The 23,463-nt window shown below is 52.1% G+C and overlaps 3 protein-coding genes across 3 annotated transcripts in view; 2 read left to right on the top strand and 1 right to left on the bottom strand.

Annotated features, from left to right (window-relative positions):
* The window catches only part of Nt5c3b (5'-nucleotidase, cytosolic IIIB), a 15,294-nt gene extending 14,393 nt beyond the window's left edge, over positions 1-901 (top strand). The window contains exon 10 of the mRNA XM_031350766.1: positions 1-901. This exon is cut by the window's left edge and continues 1,151 nt beyond it. The gene's annotated coding sequence lies outside the window, so the exon portion shown is untranslated.
* A 3,137-nt stretch (positions 902-4,038) lies between these two features.
* Fkbp10 (FKBP prolyl isomerase 10) lies at positions 4,039-13,499 on the bottom strand. Its single transcript, XM_031353349.1, has 10 exons — positions 13,132-13,499; positions 8,604-8,749; positions 8,141-8,330; positions 7,885-8,030; positions 7,405-7,594; positions 7,152-7,297; positions 6,043-6,235; positions 5,638-5,780; positions 5,264-5,427; positions 4,039-4,988 (listed from the first exon to the last, which is right to left on the bottom strand). Exons 1-10 carry the CDS (start codon positions 13,374-13,376, stop codon positions 4,803-4,805), a joined length of 1,749 nt encoding a protein of 582 aa, XP_031209209.1. The 5' UTR covers positions 13,377-13,499; the 3' UTR covers positions 4,039-4,802.
* Positions 13,500-14,324: 825 nt separating this feature from the next.
* Positions 14,325-21,055, top strand: P3h4 (prolyl 3-hydroxylase family member 4 (inactive)). The gene is made up of 8 exons (XM_031351004.1): positions 14,325-14,971; positions 15,070-15,222; positions 15,398-15,569; positions 16,339-16,467; positions 17,302-17,447; positions 17,975-18,058; positions 19,673-19,817; positions 20,034-21,055. The coding sequence occupies exons 1-8, from the start codon at positions 14,483-14,485 to the stop codon at positions 20,054-20,056; spliced, it is 1,341 nt and encodes a 446-aa protein (XP_031206864.1). The 5' UTR covers positions 14,325-14,482; the 3' UTR covers positions 20,057-21,055.
* The last annotated feature ends 2,408 nt before the right edge of the window (positions 21,056-23,463 follow it).

Below are 23,463 nucleotides of genomic sequence, written 5' to 3'. Positions count from 1 at the left end.
CTAGCCTTGAGTCAAAAGTGTGCCTCCCATTGTTCCGGGTCTCAGCAGGCCCGGAAATCTGCCAGCAGACCCTGACCTGCTTTGACTCTGCCCGGCTGGCAGGCAGACTTTTTCTTTTCTTTTTTCTTTTTCTCTGCTTCAGAGAAGCAGGCAAACAGCTCCCCACACAGAACAAAGTTTGAGGACAGGGGGCCCGGGTAGAAACCCAGTGTGAGTCCGCTTGCTGCCTGGGTCCTAGAAGAGCCTAGGAGTGTGTCTAGATCTGAGAGGGTAGGGATGGGAAGGTGTGATCCTCACCTGGGGAGTGGGTACAGCCTTGAAACTTGAAATTTGGTTGAGTTGAGGTGGTCTGTCTTAGACACCCCCGTATGCACAAAGGGGGTGAGTATATTTGAGTATGCATTTTCCATGTCCTTGGATCTTTCCTCCATTTTTTGATCTAGTGCCACCAACATAATGGCCTGGAAGGGATTTTTTTTTTTTTTAACCTTAGCTCATGTATATGAGTGTTTTACCTGCATGTATGTATGTACACCAGATGTGTGCCTGGTAATTGCAGAGGTTGGAAGAGTGTGCGGGCTCCCCTGGAACTGGAGTTGTCCATGGTTGCTAGCCACTGCGTGGGTTCTGGGAACTGAACCTGGATCCTCTGCAAGAGCAGCCAGTGCTCGTTAATCACTGACCTGCCTCTTCAGCAGGTGTGAAAGGGATTTGAGATTAGACACCCAAGACAGACTGCAGAGTGAAGCAGAAGTAATTGGTTTGCTAGTATTTTGCAATTTCAACTGTCCTCAAAAGACTGACGAACTAGGAGGGTTCTCCCTAGTGGCTCCTGTCAAAGAACAAACAGAAGGGCTGCCTCTCCTAGACCTATTCTCTGGTCCCAATAAAGTTGTTCATGCACCCTCCTGTCCAGGAGTTTGGTTTTCGGAAGTGAGGTTTACATGTGGATCCGAAAGGAACAGGAGTCCAGGGCTAATGAACACCTGTTGAGTGCACATGCCATTCTGGGCCCTTAGACACCTGCAGTCTCCGTGACCCTGTGAGCAGAATCCCTTATTTGTAGGTTACAGGGTGAATAACTTGCCCAAATGCTATAGCTAAGGGCCAAGTTCTGGGTCCTTCTAGCCAAAGCCTGTGCTAGTTCTCCATCTGGAGTTTCTCAGCCTCATTCTCTGCTGCCCTGGTTTGGGGGGGTGGTGAGGAGGGAGGCATGGGGAGAAACTATGGTTCAAGATCACCACCTCAGGAGCTTTTCTGGAGGATCTGGTGACAAAATGCTAATCACTGGCCTTAGGCAACAATTCTGTCTTGAGATCCTGGGATGTGTTAGCTTTCTGTTACTGTAACAAAAATACAGCAATCAACTTTAAAGAGGGGGAAAAAAAAAGGTTACTTGACCTTATAGTTTGTGAGGTCTCAGGCTGTACTACTTGGTGACAATTGCTTTGGACCTGTGGTGGCAGGTCATGGTGGGAGCACACACGATGGAGGTGCCCTATTGCCTTAGGGTAGCCTGGTACAAGAGACCAGAGCCCTTACAATCCCCTTCAAAGGATACACCAATTGTCTTAGTTCCTTTTCTGTTGTAACAAAACAACCTAGGTGACTTATAGTTAACTGGGCTTGTGGTTTTAGGAGGTTAGAGTCTGTGATGGTGGCCAAGGAAGCAGGAGCACCTTTTTTTTTTTAAGATTTATTATATATATGAGTATATTGCAGCTGTCTTCAGACAAACTAGAAGAGGGCATCAGATCCTACTACAGATGGTTGTGAGCCACCATGTGGTTGCTGGGAATTGAACTCAGGACCTCTGGAAGAACAGTGAGTGTTCATAACTGCTGAGCCATCTCTCCAGCCCCCACCCCTTTTTTAGATTTATTTTATTTATTTTATGTGTATGAGTACACTGTATCTGTACAGATGGCTATGAGCCATCATGTGTGTGGCTGCTGTTGAACTCAGGACCTCTGCCGGTCCTGCTTGCTCTGGCCCTGCTCCCTCCCGTGCAATTCACTGTAACTGTCCTCAGACCCACCAGAAGAGGGCGTCCGATCTTATTACGGGTGGTTGTGAGCCACCATGTGGTTGCTGGGATCTGAACTTGGGACCTTGGGAAGAGCAGTCAGTGCTCTTACCCGCTGAGCCATCTCACCAGCCCTGAGAGCCTACATCTTGATCCACAAACAGGAGGCAGAGAGTACACAGGGGAGTGAGGTAGGGCACAGGGGATGCTCTTGAAGCCTCAAAGCCTGGCCCTGTGACATATGCCTTTCAACAAGGCCACACCTGATCATTCCCAAACAGCACTGCTAACTGGGGACCAAGTATCCAAACATAGGATCGAGTGGGGCTATTCTCATCCAAACCACCACGCCAATGAAACTTTCCACAGCATCCTGGGCTGGAGACCAAGCCTTAGGGCACATCCTGATCCCAAACTGTAGCTCTGGGCAAGAAGATGCTGCTTAGAAATAGTTAGGAATGGGAATATGGCCTTGTCGTTTTCTGGAAAGCCCCACCCTGCTGAGAAAGCATGGGGCATCTCCATCACTGTACCGAATGAGACAGGCAAGTGACGGTAAGCAGACTGGCTGGGGAGAGGGGCAGTTCTCTCTAGGACTATAACATCTGAAGTCGGTTCCCTTCCCTCTGGCAAGAGGGAAAGAGGAAGGTGGGAGTGCTGCAGTACTGAGAACAGCTCTGTGGAACCAAGTGTAATCTGGCCTGGATGGCTTAGTTTGATTCTTGAGTTTTGGAGGCTGTCTGGGGTCATGGACACTGTTTCTGCCTTCAGCTTAGACGAGGGGACTCGGATCATCTGCATTCCTCTCTTGCAGACCCTCCTCTCTGGACGGTAACTCCCAAGATCCCAGGCCTCTTTACACCCACAGGCATCTGATTAGGCCAGAAGGAGGCAAATGTGAAGAGCTCCATCTGGAGTCTGGAGCACCTGCCTGGCTTATCCTCTTTCTGCCCCAGCCCTTGGGGTACAAGTGCTCTTCTGAGCTGGGGAGATTGCTCAGCCTTTAGGTAAAACGCTTACTGTGCAGGCCCAAGTCCCCAGAAACCGTGAAACAAGCAGGCACAGCATGTACCTGTTATCCCAGCTCTGACTGGCAAACCAGCCAAGCTAGCCTAATTTTTGACTGCCAAGTTCAGTGAGAGATCCAGTCTGAAAAAATAAGGTTTATGTTAGGGGCTGGCGAGATGGTTGAGCAGCCCAGCATGGTGGTACACTTGGGAGTCAGGGAGGAGGGCAGGAAGCTCTCTTGAGGCCAGCCTGATCAACATAGCCAGCTCCAGAATAGCTGGAGTTACAAAGAGAGACTTGCCTCACAAAAAGAGGGCAGGGGAGAGAGGACTCTGTAAGAGCACTGGCCGCTCTTCCAGAGGACCTAGGCTTGAGTCTCAGCACCCATGTGGCAGTTTGAAGTTGTCTGTAATCCAGTCCCAGAAGATCCAGTGCTCTCTCCCAGCCTCTCTGGGTATCAGGCACACATCTGGTGTACAGACATACTACAGGTAAAACACTCACAAATACATTTAAAAAAAAAATAGACAAAAGTGAGAGCCTATATTGCTCTTCAGGAGGACCACATTCAGTTTCCAGCACACACATGGCAGATAATAATTGGCTGTAACTCCGGTTCCAGGGCATCTAATACCCTCATGGATTCTGTGGGTACCAGGCACACATGTAGTACAAAAGACATACATGTAGGCAAAACCATCCATTCATGCACACATACAAACACACTAATTTAAAAAAAAAAAAAAGTGGAGCCCGGCAGTGGTGGCACATGCCTTTAATCCCAGCACTTGGTAGGCAGAGGCAGGCAGATTTCTGAGTTCGAGGCCAGCCTGGTCTACAGAGTGAGTTCCAGGACAGCCAGGGCTACACAGAGAAACCCTGTCTCCAAAAACAAAAAAAAAGTAGAGATTGCCAAGGACATGGGAACTCAATCCTGGTCTTCAGATACATACAGGCATACAATAAAAACAACAAAAAGAAAATCAAACATCTACTTCTTGAGGTCTTCAGTTTAACCTTTTATTGACACAAAGGAGAAAGGACTGGATCAGTTTAGCCTTTGAGTCCAAGACTCTGCCCACCTTCCTCCCATCAGATTAGCACCAAGTGCAGGTTTTCGAAACCCTCAAGCCTGAGCAGGCTTTCCTCTTACACAACCTTTCATTTTAGAGAACTTTTTAAGATGAAAGACCTGACCCCGGTGGGTGGCTTGGGAGGAGCCGGAGGGTGAGCAGCAGGATTATGTTCCTAGAGCCACCCCTTCCTGAGGAGCAGGCAGAGCTGAGGCAGGAGAGTTCAGGCTCTCCTCACCCAGATTCATGCCCCTGCAGAGCTGCCATGACAGAGGAAATGGGGACTGATAAGATCGGGGAGATCGGACAGGACAGTACAAATAAAGGGCACATTTGGGAACGTGAAGGACCAATGGGCTGCTCACCCTTACATGGCCTAGTGACGTCGGTGGGAGGATGGGTGTGTGAGGTTAGCATTGGCCCTAACCAAACCCCTGTGCCCCTCCCTGAACTGGGTCTATCACAAGAACCCTAAGGAAGAGGCTTAAGGTCGGAAGGGAAAAATGCAGAGGCCTGTGCTGAGGACTGGAAGCCATGGCCTGTGTGTGGGAAGATCACAGCAGTCTCCACTGACATCCAGTGACTCTCAGAGTTATTCCCCCCTGAGGGAGTGGGGGCTGTTAGCAGGCCAATTCCACGCCTGCTGCCCCCCAGCTGTGGGCCTTTGTGTCCAAGGTCAGACCTGACACTGGCCCTCAGAGCTCCTCATGGACCCGCTCCTGGTCCTCATCTGACTTCAGCTTGAGCTCCTCAGCTGTGATCTTGCCATCTTGGTTTCGGTCCTGGTTCTGAAACATGTCACTGATGGTTTTGTCTGGGTCTTGCCCAGGCATGAGGCGTCCTTTGCCTTCGTTCACTTGAGCCTTGATGAAGGAGGAGAACTGGGGGAGGAGAGAGCCAAGAAGGACAAGGTGGTGAGGCTTATGGTCAACGGCTGTGGATAGCCTTGGGAAGAGGCCCCAGGGGCAGGCCCACATTGTTTTCCCCAGGCCTGGTACCCAGAGGATTCCGGTCTGAGATGGTGGGTGGGAGGAGGAGGACAGGCTGCATGCACAGTGTGCAGGAGGGAAGCATGGAGCTCAGCAGAGGCAAGGCAAGGTGGGGAGCCAGAGGGCAAGTGAGCATGCTGGCTTCCGGGTAGGGGTTCCTGACCCACCTCTTCTAGGGGCACCTCTCCATCTTTATTGAGATCCATGTCTTCAAAAAGGCTAGCAGGAGGATCCTGATACCACACAAACAGGTAGCCCGTGGGCAGGCCATCCTCTCGAGATACCAGCTCCACCTCAAATAGCAGCACAGCACTGCCAGGGACACCCCGGGCTGGAGAGACGGAGGGAAAGGAGAACAGAATTTCAGTGAGGTTTGAAGCTGAGCCTTAAATGCAGGCCTCCGTTTTCTCATATGGAAGGGGCACGGGGTGTTTAACCATCCTAAAGGTTTCCCTGGTCCCACCCACCAGTCACCCAATGCCTGAGATGGATAGGGGCAAACCATGGGAGTAGACATGGGATCTGGGTCTCTGTCTCTCACCTCCACTCTCCCCGTGAGCCAGGTGTGGGGGCACGATGAGCTGCCGCCTCTCTCCCACACACATGCCCTGCAGGCCCCTGTCCAGACCTTCGATCACTTTGTTGGCTCCAAGGGTGATCTCTTGAGGGGCCTCATAGTCATGGCTGTGAGGAGAGTGGATTCCCAGGTCAGCAGGGGAGCCTGAGGGCTCCTCTCTTCCAATATCTCTATCATACTAGAATGGCAGTTCTCACTTCCTCCAGCTTTACACCCCCATTTCCCTGCATTTCACACCCATGGCTTCCTGAGGCTCAGTGAGACAGGGAGTAAGAGACCATGAGACCCAGAGAGAGGAGAAGGAGCCTGGCCAGCCCACCCACACCCAAGCCCACCATCTGCCAGCCCTGGCCCTGCCCAAGAACCCACGACGAGAAGAGTCTGGTGCCGTCCAGCAGAGAACAGTTGTAGTGGTAGCGGATGAAGTCCCCGATCTTGGCTGTCTCATTGCAGTTCTCAGCTGGCCGGGACAGCGTCTTGATCTCCACAGGGTCAGAGGGGTTGTGGAAGTCGATGACATGCACATCAAAGATGAGCACAGCTGAGCCAGGGATCTTGTCTCCTGAGGCCAGATGGGACACAGTTCACTGAGCGTTCCGGGTCAGGGCTACTCACTGTCTCCATAGGGCCCAGGCTGGACACCCCTTCCCAATCTCAAGAAATCATGCAAGGTCAGATGGCATAGTCCAGAATGAGTGCCTCCTGCTTCCTACATCTTGTTTTTGGAAGAATGGGACATAGAGGCAGGAAGACACTTTTCCACCCAACACCTTGCAAGCTCCCAGTAACACCCTGCCATGAGTGATGCCCAGTGTATTAGTGAGGAGCCAGAGGTTCCCAGGGTCGGTCGGTCGGTCGGTCTGTCTGTCTGTCTGTCTGTCTGTCTGCTGTCTGTCTGTCTGTCTCTCTCTCTCCTCTCTCTTTTTTTTTTTTGGTTTTTCAAGACAAAGTTTCTCTGTGTAGCCCTGACTGTCCTAGAACTCACTCTGTAGACCAGGCTAGCCTTGAACTCAGAAATCCACCTGCCTCTGCCTCCCAAGTGCTGGGATTAAAGGTGTGCACCACCACGGCCTGGCCCAGGATCTCTAATATAGGCTTCTTTACTCAGTGGTGCTAGACTCTTTATCTTTTTTTTTTTCAAAACAGGGTTTCTCTGTGTAGCCCTGGCTGTCCTGGAACTCACTCTGTAGACCAGGCTGGCCTCGAACTCAAATCTGCCTGTCTCTGTCCTCCCAAGTGCTGAGATTAAAGCTGTGCACCACCCCGGCTTAGACTCTTTATCCTTAACTATTCTTGTTGTCCTTCTTCACTATGGATGGGGGTTGGGGCCTGCCTCGGGGGAACAGCTTAGAGTCTGCCTGGTAGGGATCCAATGGATGAGCAAGTATAAACTGCATATGTTTGGGCAACAAGAGGGACAGCAATCCCTGGGGTACGCTTCAGAGGAGCTGAGGGGTGGCCTGGGGACCAAACCCTACCTGTCCCATTCTCCCCGTAGGCAAGGTGAGGGGGCACAGTAATCCTCCTTCGCTCCCCTATGCATGCGCCTTGCAGCCCCTGGTCCATCCCAGGGATGATGTAACCCTGCCCGACATAGGTATTGTAGGTGTGGTTTCGGGAGTAGCTGTAATACAGGGGAAGGGGTGGAGGGAGTCAAAGAGGCTCCACCCCTTCCAGGTAGTTCAGAGTGCCCCTCAGTCTCCACCCTCCCACCTCAGGACACCCCCTGACCTGGAATCAAAGAGGGTACCATCCATCAAAGAGCCATTGTAGTGGTAACGCATGAAGTCCCCTGCCACAGCTCGACGGACGCAGCCCTGAGGCAGCTCCAGCGTCTCCAGCTGGATCGTGTCCTTCGGGTTGTGGACATCCAGCAGCAGGACATAGAAGACCAGGGAGGCCTGCGGGGGTATCACAGTCCCTGGGGAGGGCACAGGGCTTGAACCATACAAGTGGGGAGCAAGCCCAGGCATAGCAAGTGGCCTCATGCAAAAAGACCTACTCTGCCTCCTACCTCTTCCCCCTTTGGTTGTCCCCAGAGCCAGTCACCAACCCATACCGAGCCTCTGTGTCAATCAGAATAAAGCAATCCTGTCTAGGGAGGGGAATTTCATCTCTACTTGCCTCCCCGGCTGGATGCCCTTGGACAGTATACAACCTGAACACTTCTATGTGGAGCCTGGCTTTTCCTCTTCTGGAGAATTCCCTTACCATAGCCTTTCTCCCCATAAGCCAGGAAGGGAGGGATGATGATCTTCCTTTTCTCCCCAGGGCACATGCCCAGCAGCCCCTGGTCCATGCCTTTGATCAGCCAACCAGAGCCGATGTAGGTGTCGTAAGTGCCTCCCGTACTGTAGCTGCAGAGAATAAGGCAGAGATCCGGTGGAGGCGAGAGAGGCAGGGCACACCAGGGCTCCCTTCTCTTGGTCCCAGTTCCCAGCCCTTAGGGACTATCCCCAGGTTTTACCTGCTGTCAAAGGCAGTGCCATCCAGCAGAGTGCCATTGTAGTGATAGCGCACAAAGTCACTGTTCTGCACCATTCGGGGGCAGTGGGGAGGGCGTAGGAGGATGGTCACCTGCACCGTGTCTGCCTTGTTCCACACGTCCAACAGGACCACGTCAAAATAGAGGGTGGCATCAGGGGGGATGAGGCCCGCTGTGGGGAAGCAGCAGAAGCAGGGTTTACAGACGTCCGAAGCCCAGTTGGAGATCCCCAGACCACTACTTGCTGCGACTCCTGTGCCTCTACACAGGGTTCTGTAGCCAACCCTTCTCATTCCACAGCTCCCACCAATCAGATTGTGGACACTATGACATGACCTTGGCCTAGTCACTCAGAACCTTTGAGTTTCAGCATCCTGTCTATTCCCGCCTCCTGCCCCCACCTCTCACACCCTATACTCGTCCCCTGGTCTCCTGGCCTCCTTACCCACACCGATGCTGCCGTAGCCCAGGTGGGGAGGCACAATAAGCCGGCGTCGCTCGTTGACACACATGCCCATAAGACCTCGATCCATGCCAGTGATGAGGCGGCCTACCCCCACAACGATGGCCACCAGGGTGCTACGGTCATAGCTGGGGGAGTAAAGGGACAGATGAGCATGCGTGCGGTCACACAACGCCCGCTGCTCACAGTCTCATATACCCACAGGACACAGTGCAGATACATGAATTCCTCACTTCCTCTTTTCTCCAACCCTCTCTTCTGGGCCACCCCTTATGCCCCTCTTAGGATAACAGGCTGGCTGGGTATGGTAGCTCACACTTTTAAATCCAGCACTCTGGCGGTAGAGGCCGGTAGATCTCTGTGAGTTTGTGACCAAATAGGAACTCCCTATTTAGACCAAATGTCTCTAAATGGGTTGTTACAACCAGAGCAGCATAGAGAAACATGTCGTCGTCGTCATTATCATCATCATCATCATCATCATCATCATCATCATCATCATCATCATCATCATCATCATCATCATCGGCTGTTACAAGAGGGAAGTCCCAGTGGAGGTCAGAAGCGTTTATTCCCCTGCAAGGAGGGTGGAGTGGAGCAGACAGAACTGTCTGCCTCCTATTGCTACTTCTGATAGCATAGCTCAGGAACAAATGAGTATTCATTGAGAACTTGCTGTATGTCACATTAAGCTCTTGGCACTTTACCTTCATCATTTCATTCAATTTTTCTCCGCATGGGGTGGGTATTATGGTTTTCAGCTTTCTTTTCTTTTTCTTTATTCTGATACTGGGAACAGAATCTAGGGTCTTCCATATGTCAGGCCAGCACCAGGCCGCTGAGCTCTATTCCAGTTGTTCTCTGGCTTTGCTTTTTTTAAGAGAAAAATCGAGACCTGACAGACTCACACCACCTAAGGTCACAGCTCCTCGGCTCCTGCTCTTGAGCACCCCTTCTCCAAGGAAGCAGAAGTGGGCACAGAGACAGGTGAGACAGAGAGTAGCCTTCCTCTCGAACTCAGAGATCTGCCTGCCTCTGCTTCACATTCTAAACTTACCCTGGCTTTTGTCTGTTTCCACAAGTAAAGAGAGAGTTGGTTTTTTTTGTTTTTGTTTTTGATTTTTTAAAGAAAAAGAGATGCCTGTGAGTGCGTGCACACCTGTGTGAGGTGAGCTACCCCTCCAGTCAACCCCATCCGTGCTCTTTGAGTCAGGTGTCATTTGTAGTACTGGCTGTCTTGGAACTTTAGGGTTTTTTTGTTTTTTGTTTTTGTTTGGTTGGTTGGTTGGTTTGGTTTTTTTTTTTAAGATTTTATTTATTTATTCTATGTATACAATGTAGTTGTCTTCAGACTCTCCAGAAGAGGAAGTCAGATCTCTCATTAAGAATGGTTGTGAGCCACCATGTGGTTGCTGGGATTTGAACTTAGGACCTTCGGAAGAGCAGTCGGTGCTCTTAACCACTAAGCCATCTCTCCAGCCCTGGTTTGGTTTTTTGAGACAGGGTTTCTCCGTGTAGCCCTGGCTGTCCTTGAACTCACTCTGTAGACCAGGCTGGCCTCGAACTCAGAGATCCGCCTGCCTCTGCCTCCCAAGAAAGTTTCTTTCTTTCTTTCTTTCTTTCTTTCTTTTCTTTCTTTCTTTCTTTCTTTAAAAGAATGATTTATTTATTATTTTATTTTATTTTTATTTTGTTTTTGTTTTTTGAGATAGGGTTTCACTTTATACAGCACCGTAAAGGAAACAGACCAGATGCTGGGCAGTGAGTTCCAGGACAGGCAGGGCTACACAGAGAAACCCTGTCTGGAAAAACCAATCAATCAATCAATAAAATAAAAAAAAGAAAGAAAGAAAGAAGATAAGGAAGAGAGCTGTGAGCACGGCCACATAGCCTTTGGAAAGGTTCATGTCTGTGAATCTTTTGCCTAAGTGTAGGTATGCACACTGGGGGCACACCTGGTATTTGAGGAAGTCAGAAGAGGGCTAGATGGCTGTGAGCCACCATGTAGGTACTGTGACTTGAACCCACATATTCTGCCAGTGCGACAAGTGCTCTAAACCCTGTGACATCCCCCAGCCTCCCTGTTTGAGACAGGATCTCACTATGTAGCCCTGGCTGCCCTGAGAATCGCTAGGTAGACCATGCTGCCCCCAGCTTACAGAGCTGAGGATGCCTCAGTCTCCTGAACTGAGACGGTGTACCACCATGCTCAGCCCTCCAGCAACAGTGATGAACTGGGCTGGGGGAGGCTGGGAGCTGGGGGTATCTTCCCTGGCGGGGACTTCTCAAGCCTGGCTTGGGCACAGTTTCTTTCTTTCTTTCTTTTCTTTCTTTTTTTTTTTAAAGAATGATTTATTTATTATTTTATTTTATTTTTATTTTGTTTTTGGTTTTTGAGATAGGGTTTCACTGTATAGCCCTGGCTGTCCTGGATTATTTATTATATGTGAGTATACTGTAGCTGTCTTCAGACACCTCAGAAGAGGGGATCAGATCACATTATGGATGGTTGTGAGCCACCATGTGGTTGCTGGGATTTGAATTCAGGACCTTCAGAAGAGCAGTCAATGCTCTTAACCTCTGAGCCATCCCTCCAGCCCTTGGACACAGTTTCTAAAACTGTGAAAACATGTTTAGTCCTTGGCTGTCTTCATCCAAAATAGAATCTCCCAGTCTTGGAGATGGCTCACCACTTGTTCTTGCAGAGGACCTGGGTTTCATTCTGAGAACTCTTATGGTGGCTCATAATAATCTATAACTCCAGTTCCAGGGGATCTGACTCCCTCTTCTGCCCTTCATAGGAACCAGACACGGCATGCACGTGTTGCAGAGGCATACTGACAAAACACTCATATACATACATACATCTTTTTTTAAAGATTTATTTATTTATGGATGGTTGTGAGCCACCATGTGGTTGCTGGAATTTGAACTCAGGACCTTCAGAAGGGAGTCAGTGCTCTTAACTGCTGAGCCATCTTTCCAGCCCTACATACATCTTTTATAAAAGTTTAATATCCCATTCTTGGGGTTGGAAGAGTAATTCCAGCATCCCAACTATAATCCCCGCATCCAGGAGGCAGAGGTGGGAAGAATCTAAATTCAGGGTCATCCTTAGATACATAGAAAGTTCCAAGCTGGGTGGTGGTGGCACACACCTTTAATCCCAGCACTTGGGTACAGAGGCAAGTGGATCTCTGTGAGTTCGAGGTCAGCCTTGTCTACAGCATGAGTTTTAGAATAGCCAGGGCTACAAAGAGAAACCCTGTCATGATCCACTCCTCCAGCCCCCAACAAAACAAAACAAAAAGCCAATGCTGTGCACAAAGTTTCTATGAGTTAAACACCATCAGGCTTATGATTCTGTCAGAGTCTAAGCCAATATGTTCTAAACCCACTGGAGGCCTGCAGGCTCTGTGGAAGCCACTGTTATTCACTGTCACCATTCACAGCCTAAAGAAGTAGATAGTGTTCCCATTCTGTGTTTCAGACAAGGAAAGTTAAGACTCTTCCTCTGTCACAGCCTGGATTTGAACCCAGGGCCTTACAAATATGGATAAGGTATTCTTATCCACTGTAAGGAAAAAACCTCCCTCCAGAGTCATGACCACTAATTGTCTGTGGGCTGAACTGTATATTTCAGAGAGGAGACTGAAAGGCAACTTTTCTTTGTGGTGTAGAGTTTCAAATGTGATAGGGCCTGAAACTTTCCCAGGACCTTATAGCCTGGAAAGAGGCTACCACATAGCTCTGATCTGTCCCCCCAAAACCAATGGGTATCTGTCTGGCTGACCAAGGTACTGGGTCAGAATGGAAGAAGCCTGCCCCATCAAGCCAAGGCTGGCAATGAAGCCTGGTGTTGGCTGCTAAAGCTAAGATGGAGGAGCTGAGTTCCCAGGGGCTTGAAGAAGGAGGCACTAAGATTCCCCAGGATGGCATGTCAGACTTGGTGACACGTAGACAGTTTGGTCACAGCACCAGCTATGGTCTACCCCCAAATTAAAATGCACACCCTGCTTAAGGGCCTCCCTAGCTGCTCTAGGGCCCTACACCCTAAAGAAAATGTTATTTCTCTAGTCTCCAACCACAAAGGCATAGAAAACTAGAGACAGAAATAGACAGAGAGCCAGGGTGTGTGGAAAGGAAGGCGCGGCCTCAGGCTGACCATCCATCTACTCACCTCAGGGTTTACACGTAGTAGGCACAGTCTCTTTGCCCTCTAAGATTGCATGCCAGGGTACCATTTGTGTTTAAGCCATGGTAAGTAGTATGGCACTTCACCTGAGCATCAAGTATTCCAGGGGATTAGGAGGGGGTGGGGCGGGGATCTTTTGGGAGTTGAAAAATTGGTATTGAAGATAGGAGGCGTCCTTTGAGGTGCTCTCCCCAGGATGCTGTTTGTGGCTAAGGATTATGGAAGGGCTACGGGAATGCAAAACTTAGAAGGGGCAACATTCTCTGGAAGCTCGGTAAAGCTCGGTGCTGAGTCCCGGAGTGCCCAATCTCTTACCTGGAGTCAAACTTTTTCCCGTCTTCGAAAGTGCCATTGTAGTGGTAGCGCACAAAATCCCCCATCTGCACTTCTCGGGGGCAGGCCCGGGGGATGTGGTATCTCTCGATGACCACATCTTCCAAGGGGGCTCCGGCCGGGCTGGCACGACCCAACCCGCTTTCCAAGGTCTGTAAAAGCAGCAGCAACGGCAGTATGTGGAGCGGGCGGTGGAGGGTGTGGCTGGGAGCCCCCACAAGGAACATGGTGCCCAGAGCAGGGACGCCGGCAGTGAGAGCGGACGCCAGCCGCCAACCTCCTTCCCCCTCCTCTCAGAGCTGACTCCCCCCCTTCCTGTCTTCTCTCCCCACCCCGCCCTGGCGGGTCCACGTGGAATGGGGGCTGGGGAGACTGAGCTGGCCGGGCGGGGTGATGTTTTATGGTGGACTAGGAGGAGGGGGCCAGGTTGAGAGTCTCTGGAGTCCCAGGAATTTGCCACAACGATCTCTGAGTCTCCCTCCCCAAAAACTCCATCCGGGGTTGAGACCCGGGGCCTGGCCCAGAGGGAGGTTCAGGAAAGATGAGAAGTTGGAGTGGACTTCCAAAATGAAAAAGTTTTTTTTTTTTTTCCAGAGTCTCTGGGTCCTAAAGCCGGTTGATGGAGTCTCTAGCTTCTCCTGGCACCCCAAATATAGGCCCCTTCTGGTGGCAGGTGAGGTTGTAATATGAGGGCTATTTCAGTTCTTCCCCCACCCCAACTCTTCTCCCGCGAAAGGTTGGGAGGGGGCGGGGGGGAAGGGGTTAGGGAGAATGTTCTCTAGGTGAAAGGCTATTTTGTCCCGCAAAAGCCTGACTGCAATAAAGACTCAGGAATCATGCTAAGGAGAGAGGCTGATGATGTCAGTGCTAGGTGTGCGGGGGTAACACGACGTGTGTTCCCCCTCGACGCCACACGGGTGTTTACAGGGCCACCTAGTGGGTGCCAAGGGGACTCTGGGAGAAAAAGACCAGATTCTGGGGCTTCATCCAGAGCGTAGGCAAAGTGGACAGAGGTGGCACTTAAGGAGGGGGAATATTGCCGGTGGGGAGGGGCTTTCTGGGCTTGAAAGGTAGCCCCACCCACCCGTGTCTGCCAGGGAGGGCGGGTGCTGGTGCAAGCATTGCTAATAGAGGAGGGCCAGCCCACGTAGCGGACTCGAGCGTCAACTGACAGTCCGAAAGAGAGGGGCGTCCCAGTCTCCCGGCTCTAGCCCGGGGCCCGGCGCTAAGACCCAGCAGGAGCTCCGGGGGAGGGGCGGGGGTGGGGTGGGGTGGGGTGGGCTGGAGCCCGACGGTCGCCGGCTGCTCCGTAAGCCTCCGGGCTTGGCGCGGCATGGCTCGCGCGGCGTGGGGGCTGCTGTGGCTGCTGCTGGGCAGCGCCGGGGCTCAGTACGAGAAGTACAGCTTCCGAGGATTCCCCCCGGAGGACCTGATGCCCCTGGCCACGGCCTACGGCCACGCTCTGGAGCAGTACGAAGGCGAGAGCTGGCGCGAGAGCGCGCGCTACCTGGAGGCGGCGCTGCGGCTGCACCGGCTGCTGCGCGACAGCGAGGCCTTCTGCCACGCCAACTGCAGTGGCCCCGCCACCTCGCAGCCTCGGCCCGCGCCGGGCCCGGACGGCGACCGCGACGGCGGTGATGGCGAGGACGAGGACTGGGCGCGCGAGCTGCGGCTCTTCGGCCACGTCCTGGAGCGCGCCGCCTGCCTGCGGCGCTGCAAGCGGACGCTGCCCGCCTTCCAAGTCCCCTACCCGCCGCGGCAGCTGCTGCGCGACTTCCAGAGCCGCCTGCCCTATCAGTACCTGCACTACGCGCACTTTAAGGTGGGCGCGGCCCGGGGCCGCCGTCGAGTTTCCCTAGATCGTGAGGCCCGCGGTGCGTCCGAGGCCCCCACTGACCCACTCCCCACGCTCCTCACCAGGCGAACCGACTGGAGAAGGCGGTGGCTGCGGCCTACACCTTCCTCCAGAGGAACCCCAAGCACGAGCTGACTGCCAAGTATCTCAGCTACTACAGGGGGATGCTGGATATCGGAGATGAGTCCCTCACCGACCTGGAGGCCCAGCCCTACGAGGTGTGGAGAGAGTGGGAGGGATGGCTAGCCTTGGTGCGCCTCCCTACAACCTCTTCACCCAACACACACACACACACACACACACACACACACACACACACACACACACACACACACCTTATGAGCCTTGGGGTATCCTTGACTCTCCCCCTCCGCACCCCATGCTCCTCTCCAGGCTGTGTTTCTCCGGGCTGTGAAACTCTACAACAGCGGGGACTTTCGCAGCAGCACAGAAGACATGGAAAGGGCCCTGGCTGAGTATATGACGGTCTTTGCTCGGTGTCTTGCTGGCTGTGAGGGGGCCCATGAGCAGGTAGACTTCAAGGACTTCTACCCAGCCATAGCAGGTATCTACCATTCAGACCGTGTGGGTATCCCTCACCCACAGCGCCCTGGCTTCCCAGGCCTTCTAAGGTCTCTTAATATATGGCTGCGTCCTATGAAAGCATTCAGCAGATGTAACAAGGTGCTGGGAAGCTACACACGAGTCAGGCCTTTTCTGTCTCCAGTCTATTATGAGAAATGCTGGTATACATAGCAAATTCTGGGGCAGCTATATAGAGAAATAGACTGCCTCAAAAAACAACAACAAAACAACTGGGCATGGTAGCACATGCCTTTAATCCCAGCACCCAGGAAGCAGAGGCAGGCTAATCTCTGTGCGTTCAAGGCCAGCCTGGTCTACATAGCGAGTTCCAGGACAACTAAAGCTATATAATGAGACCTTGTCTCGAACAACAACAACAACAACGAAGATGAGGAATTGACACCAGGCTGCTGTGTGTAGAAAGCAGTGCTGGATGGAGGAAGCACAGCTAGTCTTTGGATCGTAACCACAAGGCCCCTCAAAGGAGGTAGAGATGAGGCAGAAAGAACTATTGTTAGGACCCCATCTATTCTCCCAGAACTCTCTCTCTCTCTCATGTCAGATAGGGATTTGGTGAAGGGGGAGTGGGGAGCAAGTCCCTCAGCCTGCATGATATACTGTGTGCCAAGCATTTCATACATGTTAACCCATGAACTCTTGACGAGGGAAGCAGGCTCCACAGCAGATCTCAGTCTCCACGGGGGATCAGGGTTAGCACACATCAGTCCTAATGGTTGCATCCTTCCCAGATCTCTTTGCAGAATCCCTGCAGTGCAAAGTGGACTGTGAAGCCAATCTCACCCCCAACGTAGGTGGCTTCTTCGTGGACAAGTTCGTGGCCACCATGTATCACTACCTGCAGTTTGCCTACTACAAATGTGAGCTTCCGGAGGGGTTGGGTAAAATGGGGTTGAGGGAGTTGTGAAAGGACAGTACACGGAGGGCTCCCAGAAGTATGAGAATATGTCTCTCAGATGGGAGACTCCGGAGAAGGGGAGGAAAGGCTATGAGTGGTAGAAACATGGGAAGGAACCCAGGCAGAGGGTATGGGGCAGGTGAGAGGCCTCACGAAGAATCAGAGGCCACTCGCGGTAGACTACGTCAGCGTCACTCCTCAGCACTGGGCAATGTATGTAGCCCTTCTCTCTCCTCCCACCAGCATCACGCCAGTGACATTCCTAGATTAAACTGAAGTTTCTAAAGGGCAAGAGACTATTAGCCCCATGACTAGAGATTCACAGGGAGGTCCTGCCATCAGCTGGGATAAGAGGAGGACAGTCCAGGGTTCCTACAACTCAGGGATGTCACACTTCAGGGACTAGAGTCATGAGTGGAGGGGCCGAGGTCAGGAGCCTCTTCCTGAAGGCTGTGGCAAGGATGCTGAGGGTCTGTGATTCCCCCAACAGCCACCGTTCTCTTCAGCAATATCAGCACAAGCAGTTTATCTAATCCCTCTGTGCTTCCAATCCTTTGTCTATAAAACGCAACTGACTGAGAGTGTCAGTGACTCACACTGCCTGGTAGGAGGGCAACACCCAGGGCCTGCTGGGTTGTGTTCACTTGGGCGGGGTGAGGAGCCAGCACGTATTCTGGGAGGCATCTAGCAGGTAGAGGCTGTGGGTTTAGGTTGGAAGGTGGGCGTGGGGTGGGGTGAGTGGATTACCTTTAAAGGAAAACATCAGGGCTTACCCCTTTATCTATCCCGCCTGCAGTGAATGATGTGCGCCAGGCTGCCCGAAGCGCTGCTAGCTACATGCTCTTTGACCCCCAGGACAGTGTCATGCAGCAGAACCTGGTATATTACCGCTTCCACCGGGCTCGCTGGGGCCTTGAAGAGGAGGACTTCCAGCCCCGGGAGGTGGGCACTGGTCTCATGTGCAGTTTTGTGGTTTGGTTTAGAAAAACAAAAACCAAGCAAACAAACAAACAAAAAAACCCGTGGCTTCCTTGCAAGGCTGGAGAGGAAGCAGAAAGGATGAATATGGTCTGTGGCTAGAGTCTAGGCTTCAGCATGTCTGGGATGTGGAAGGGATGGGTGCAAATGGGTGCCCACACATGCCTGCTTCTACCTCAGTGCTGTCCTGTGAGTCCCTACCCCACCCCAGGAGTTTGTTAGCATGAACCAATGAGAAACCCTCTTGGGAGTTTAGAGCAAGGCTGGCAAATATGGGCCCCGTGCTGCCATCCCCGCTGTCCATGCCGGTTAGCAGACATTACTAATAGATTGACGCACTTGACCTCCTGGAATTCTCAGAATCCTTAATCCAGTGTTCCGAGTAGCTAGGGTTATTCTGGGAGCTGATCCGTTTCCCCCTGATCCCTGATCCCTGTCTTCCAGCTATCTGGCAGCAGGGTCCACCTCACCCTGTCCTTCCTTCTTCTTAGGAAGCTATGCTCTACCACAACCAGACCTCTGAGCTTCGGGAGTTGCTAGACTTCACACACATGTACCTTCAGTCAGATGACGAGGTGAGTGGCTCGCCGTGAGAGGCTGAACCATGATGGCATGATGGGGACACACTAGGTTCTTTTCCTGAGGCCATCGTGTGTGACAGACAGCTCAGGCTGTTGTGGAGCAGGAGTTTCCTGCTCCCCATCTGTACCCCCACTTTCCCACTACCTTAGTGTTCCCACTGCCCTTTCTCTGCCTGTCTCAGGCCTATGCTTCCTGGGCCCCCACTCAAATGGTAGCTCCTCTGGGGAGCCCTTGCTGGATGCCCTGGCTTTCTTCTGGGCTTACACTGGCTTCCCCACCTGCCTGGCCACCTGGCCCGAGACCTGGAGTTACTCATAGTCCTCAACCATCTTGCCTTGGCCACCTGACCTCATCAACACCTGCATCCCAGGATAGGAGACTGTTATCCCCAGCTACAGCACCTGGCTTTTCCTCATGCTTAGAGACTGAGTCTGAGCCAGTGGACAAATGGCTGAATGAATCAATGATACTGGGAAGAACCAGTTCAGAGTGAGGGTTTGGCAGCCTGGGTTCATCATCATCGTCATCATCATCATTATCATTCCATGCATTGGTGTTTTGTCTGCATGTATGCCTGTGTGAGGGTTGCAGATCCCCTGGATCTGGAGTTACAGACAGTTGTAAGCTGCCATGTGGGTGCTGGGAGTTGAACTCAGGTCATCTCTCCATCCCATGGCCTGGGTTTCCTGAGGGATTGCTGTGTGGTTTATTTATTCATCCCCTCAGTACGTTCCCTGTACTCACATCCAGTGAACTCGGGAGCTGTCTTCATCATCACACCTGGCTGCCTTAGGTGTCGTTCCTCCCAGCTCTGTCATTTGCCAGCCTGTTGGCTTTAGCGTCAGTCTTAAGTAACATAGCAAAACTGCTTTTTATGAGAAGAATGTCCTTTGACTTTTATTGTGGTGACAACTAAATGAGATTATTTTAAGTACATAGTACATGCAGCTGTCACTCCATAGATGCTCAGAACCTGCAGTGACAGTGATGGCTGGGTCACTCTGGGTCTGCTCTTTACCGTATGTCAGGCTTGGGTTGCAGGAAGTGGCTGAGAGAAACAGTGTCCCAGAGGTTCTCATGAGGGGGGCACAGCTACAGAGACCAGCATGGGCAGCAGCGAGGGTGATGTTTGAAGGCCTCAGTCTGGAATGGACATGTGGCTTTGGTGGAATCCACAGGCCCATTCAGGTCAGGGCTGCCAAGGCATTCCTGGCAGGGTAGCAAGAGCCAGAAGACAAAATGCACAGACTAGCAGTGTTCTCACTGGGTGTGGGGCCAAAGGTGGGGCTGAGGTGCAAGCCGTGCTGATGCTAGCACCCCGCCTGCCTCTGCTGGTCAAGCCCCAGTGTCACTCGGGGAAGCAGTTTCAGAATGGGACCCAGCAGGACAAACCCTGACATCCTGTTAGATGCTGACACTGGGGACGGGAGGGGTCTCGGGCCGTCTGGGTCCTGCCTGCTCAACCCCTGCCAGGACCACACCAGGAAACCTGCTAAAGTGGGTGGGGGCTGAAAGAGGGGATAGGGGGTATTCTGATTTGAAGGGGAGCCTATATGGGTGTGGGTCTGATGTGACTCAGTTTCTCCCCCAACCCTGGGCTTCTCTAGATGGAACTGGAGGAGACAGAACCGCTCCCGGAGCCTGAAGAACCTCTTTCTGATGCTGAGTTTGAAGGCGAGGGCGACTATGAGGAAGGCCTCTATGCCGACTGGTGGCAGGAGCCAGATGCCAAGGGTGATGAGGCTGAGGCCGGTCAGTACTGGACTGTGCTGAAGAGATAGGAACACAGCTTGGGATGGGCACTGGGGACAGGGCTTCTCTCCCTGGACTATGGTGCCAGTGGAGGGCAGGTGGGTGCTGCCACCCTCTAGGGTGTAGCTGTTAGTTGATCTACTCTCCTGCTAGGGCTGTGCTCAGACACCTGTTGGAGTAGACAAGACTAACTCTTGCTCTCTCTTTCCTTTTCAGAGCCAGAGCCTGAACTGGCATAAGATGGTGACATGGTGCACTCTTCAAGCTCAGGACATCTGGCTGGGGGCAAGAACTATTTATTAAAACTTAAAATAGCCAGGTGTGGTGACACACACCCTTAACCCTGGCACCCAGGGGAGGCAGAAGCAGGCAGATCTTTGATTCCAGGCCAGCCCAGCCCAGCCTAACAATGAGGTCCTGGCCAGTCCAGGCTACATAGTGAGATCTTGTTTCAAAACAAAAACAACTGAGTGCGGTATCATACACCTTTAATTCCAGCAGCTGGGATGCAGGGGCAGTGGATCTCTGTGAGCTCCAGGCTAGCCAGACATAGTGAGTTCCAGGCCACTTGAGGTTATGTTGTAAGACCCTGTCTTAAAATAAAACAAAAGGAAAAAAAACCTCAAAAGGGACAGTTGGCCTAGTTCCCACCCAGACTCCACCTTACCTCTCTCTGTGTGTCCTTGAACCGCAGACTGGTGGCCATATTGCTGGTTGGCAAGTGAGCTGTTAGGGTCGGGTCGCTCTCTCCCTTTCTGCTCCTGAGGAAGTTTCCGGCTTCCGGCTTGAGTCTCACAGGACCAAGGCCAGCCAGGTGGCGCTTGTGTCTGAGCTGCAGAGTGGATTATGAAGAACATTGGGCTTAGAGCTCTGGTGCTCAATAAATGTTTATTGTTGAATGAGTCATAACACCTGAGGCCAGTCTGCAAAATGGAGGTGTCTGGGTCCAGGTCCTTGTCTTCCTCTCTCTGCCAATCTTCCCTTATCTATGCAATGCCAGTTGCTGTTCCCTATGGCCTTGGCAGGTCCTTTACTCCTCTGACATCTGATTGAGAGCTGGGGATCCCTGTGAGCTGTGAGGAACCTCATCTGCCACCAGGGGGCATGAAGACACAGTATTCCATGGAGCCTTTGGAAGACGGGATTTCTAATCAGGGATGTCTGTATTTTTCTAGTCCCAGGCCACTCTTCTTGGGGCTTAGAGGGATATGAAGAGAGAATTAAAGACATTTACTACATGTTTTTCTTTCCTGGAATTTCCCTAGAATTAGAGCAAGCATGCCCGGTCTGGCCATTGTGGGAACAAACCCCAGCTAAGTAGCCAGAGGAGCCCCGGGGATATGGTTTGACGACTTTGGACTTCTTGTAATGCAGTGAGACAGCCAGAGTTCACTTGTCCAACCTTGCATTGGTTCTGGGGGTGAGGAGTCTGGAGGAGTGGGGGCCCTGGGGATATGGTTTGACGACTTTGGACTTCTTGTAATGCAGTGAAACAGCCAGAGTTCACTTGTCCAACCTTTCATTGGTTCTGGGGGTGAGGAGTCTGGAGGAGTGGGGGCGAAGATGTTGTCTTAGTAACTACTGCCCCTACTGCCATTCCATTGCCGGGAGTTAGGGACAGAGGGGCACTTTCAAGAGTGTCAAGGTGACAGTTCTGTCTTACTCTACACCTCGACAACTCTCATTGGGCCAAGGCCTCTATGATGAAGAGTGGAGTTGACCCAGGGAAGGGCATGAAGTTCTCATTGCTGCCACCCCACCCCACCCCCACTCCCAGATGCCAGATGGCCAATCCTGGCACTCACGCATCTCTGTCCTAGAGAACTGATGTCCTATCTGTCTCTCTCCTAGGCTCTGCTCCAAGTCTACTGGCCTTTAGAAGTAGAACTGGGTTCCGGATAGGTAGCTGCCCTGTAACCTCCGTCTCTATCATAAGAGAGTCCAGTGTGGTTTCCTGACAGCTTCCAGGTACTAGGATGGCTCTGCCCACCTTCCCCCTCCCAGGCTGTTGCTCTGTCAGCATCTAGTGGCTCACCCCCTGCTCCAGGGAGGGGCTGCCCTCCAGGTCTGGCACCACATGCTGCAGGGAGCAGGATGTGCTTGAACATGTCTGCACAGATGTGTGGTGCTGTGAGCACCAGCTCTGGAATCTGGACTGCTGGGTGTGGGTCTAAAAAGTGCCTGTGGGTCAGAGTGCAAAGACGTGTGTGTGTGTGTGTGTGTGTGTGTGTGTGTGTGTGTATGTGTGTGTGCCCCCAATGTGAGCATGCACTTGTATGCAGAGGTCTGAGGGTGCCCAGAATATCTTTCAGTGTGTATGTCTCTGTCCATATACATGTGTGCCCAAATGTATTTTGGGAGGGCTCCATTGATCCACACATTGGAGTGCCTTTCATGTACCAGGCATGCTGCAGGTTGCTGGGCACATGATCATGAGTAAAGTAGGCCAATCACCCCGCCTTCTCAGAGTTGTGTTTCACTGGAGGCAGGTGGTGAGCAGTAGATCTTAGATAAATTGTTTGTATCCCAGGACTCAGGAGGCAGAAGTCTTACTAAAAGTTCCAGGCCTTTAATCCCAGCACTTGGGAGGCAGAGGCAGGCGGATTTCTGAGTTCGAGGCCAGGGCTATACAGAAAAACCCTGTCTCAAAAAACAAAACAAAACAAAAAAGTTCCGGGCCAGCCAAGGCTACATAGGAAGACCCCATCTAAAAACAGAAATTGAATTATGCTAGATATATCAGATAAGAAAATAGAGCCAGGAAAGAGGGACTCAGAAGGCTAAACGGTCTCAGATGATGTGTGTGACTATGTTTGAGTATGAATTTGAATGTTCGTGTATGTGGCTGAGTGTGCATCCAAGTGTGTGTGTGTGTGTGTGTGTGTTGTGTGTGTGTGTGTACATGTCCATTAGTTAGCTATCCCTAGGAATCCTGTCCAGGCCCTAGGCTATTCCAGTATGCCTCACTCAGCTCCCCTTTCTCAGGGAGTTGGCAGCCCCTCCCATCTCTCCCTAATGCCAGGCCAGCTGGTTCCCCAAACCGGTGAAACAGACTCCCAGCCAGTCTCCTCCGCGTGGGCCCTCCAGCCCATTCTCCCAGCCGCACCCAGTCCGCATGCTCTCACTTCTCCTCACCACCCCACCAGCTCTTCCATTCTCAACAGTATGCTAGGTGGAGGTATGGGATGGACAAAACACTGGGCTGTGACCTCACACAATCAGACCAAACTCAAGAGATGCCACAAGAGTGTTCTGGATCCAGAAACTGGATCCCATCCGTATAAAAGCAGAACTCTGAAGTGCAGGGTGCCTCCCAGGTACCGGACTTGATCATTGGTACCCTCAAAATTACCCCCTTATTCTGGGTGTGTGCGTTGGAGTGATGTTCAGAGAAGGGAAAGGGAGATGTTATGATCTGAAGGAAGGTCAGATGAAAGGGAAAGGCCCTAGGCTTGGGGTTGTCCAGTGAGGCCAAGGAGAAGTACGGGCTATTGCACCCCTACTGCATTTAGCCTACAAGGAATTTGAAAAGGGAGAGTGGGGAAGAGAAGAGAGGAAGAAAAGATGGTAGGAAAGACAAAGAGAAGGGAAAGGACCAGAGTCCTGGTATCAGGCCCATGAGATGGAGGTCGCATGTCGGGGGCCC

This window comes from Mastomys coucha, unplaced genomic scaffold, assembly GCF_008632895.1.
Source record: "Mastomys coucha isolate ucsf_1 unplaced genomic scaffold, UCSF_Mcou_1 pScaffold5, whole genome shotgun sequence".
NCBI lineage: Eukaryota > Metazoa > Chordata > Mammalia > Rodentia > Muridae > Mastomys > Mastomys coucha.
Note: the sequence above shows the minus strand (reverse complement) of the source record. Positions and strands in the feature narration are given on the sequence as shown.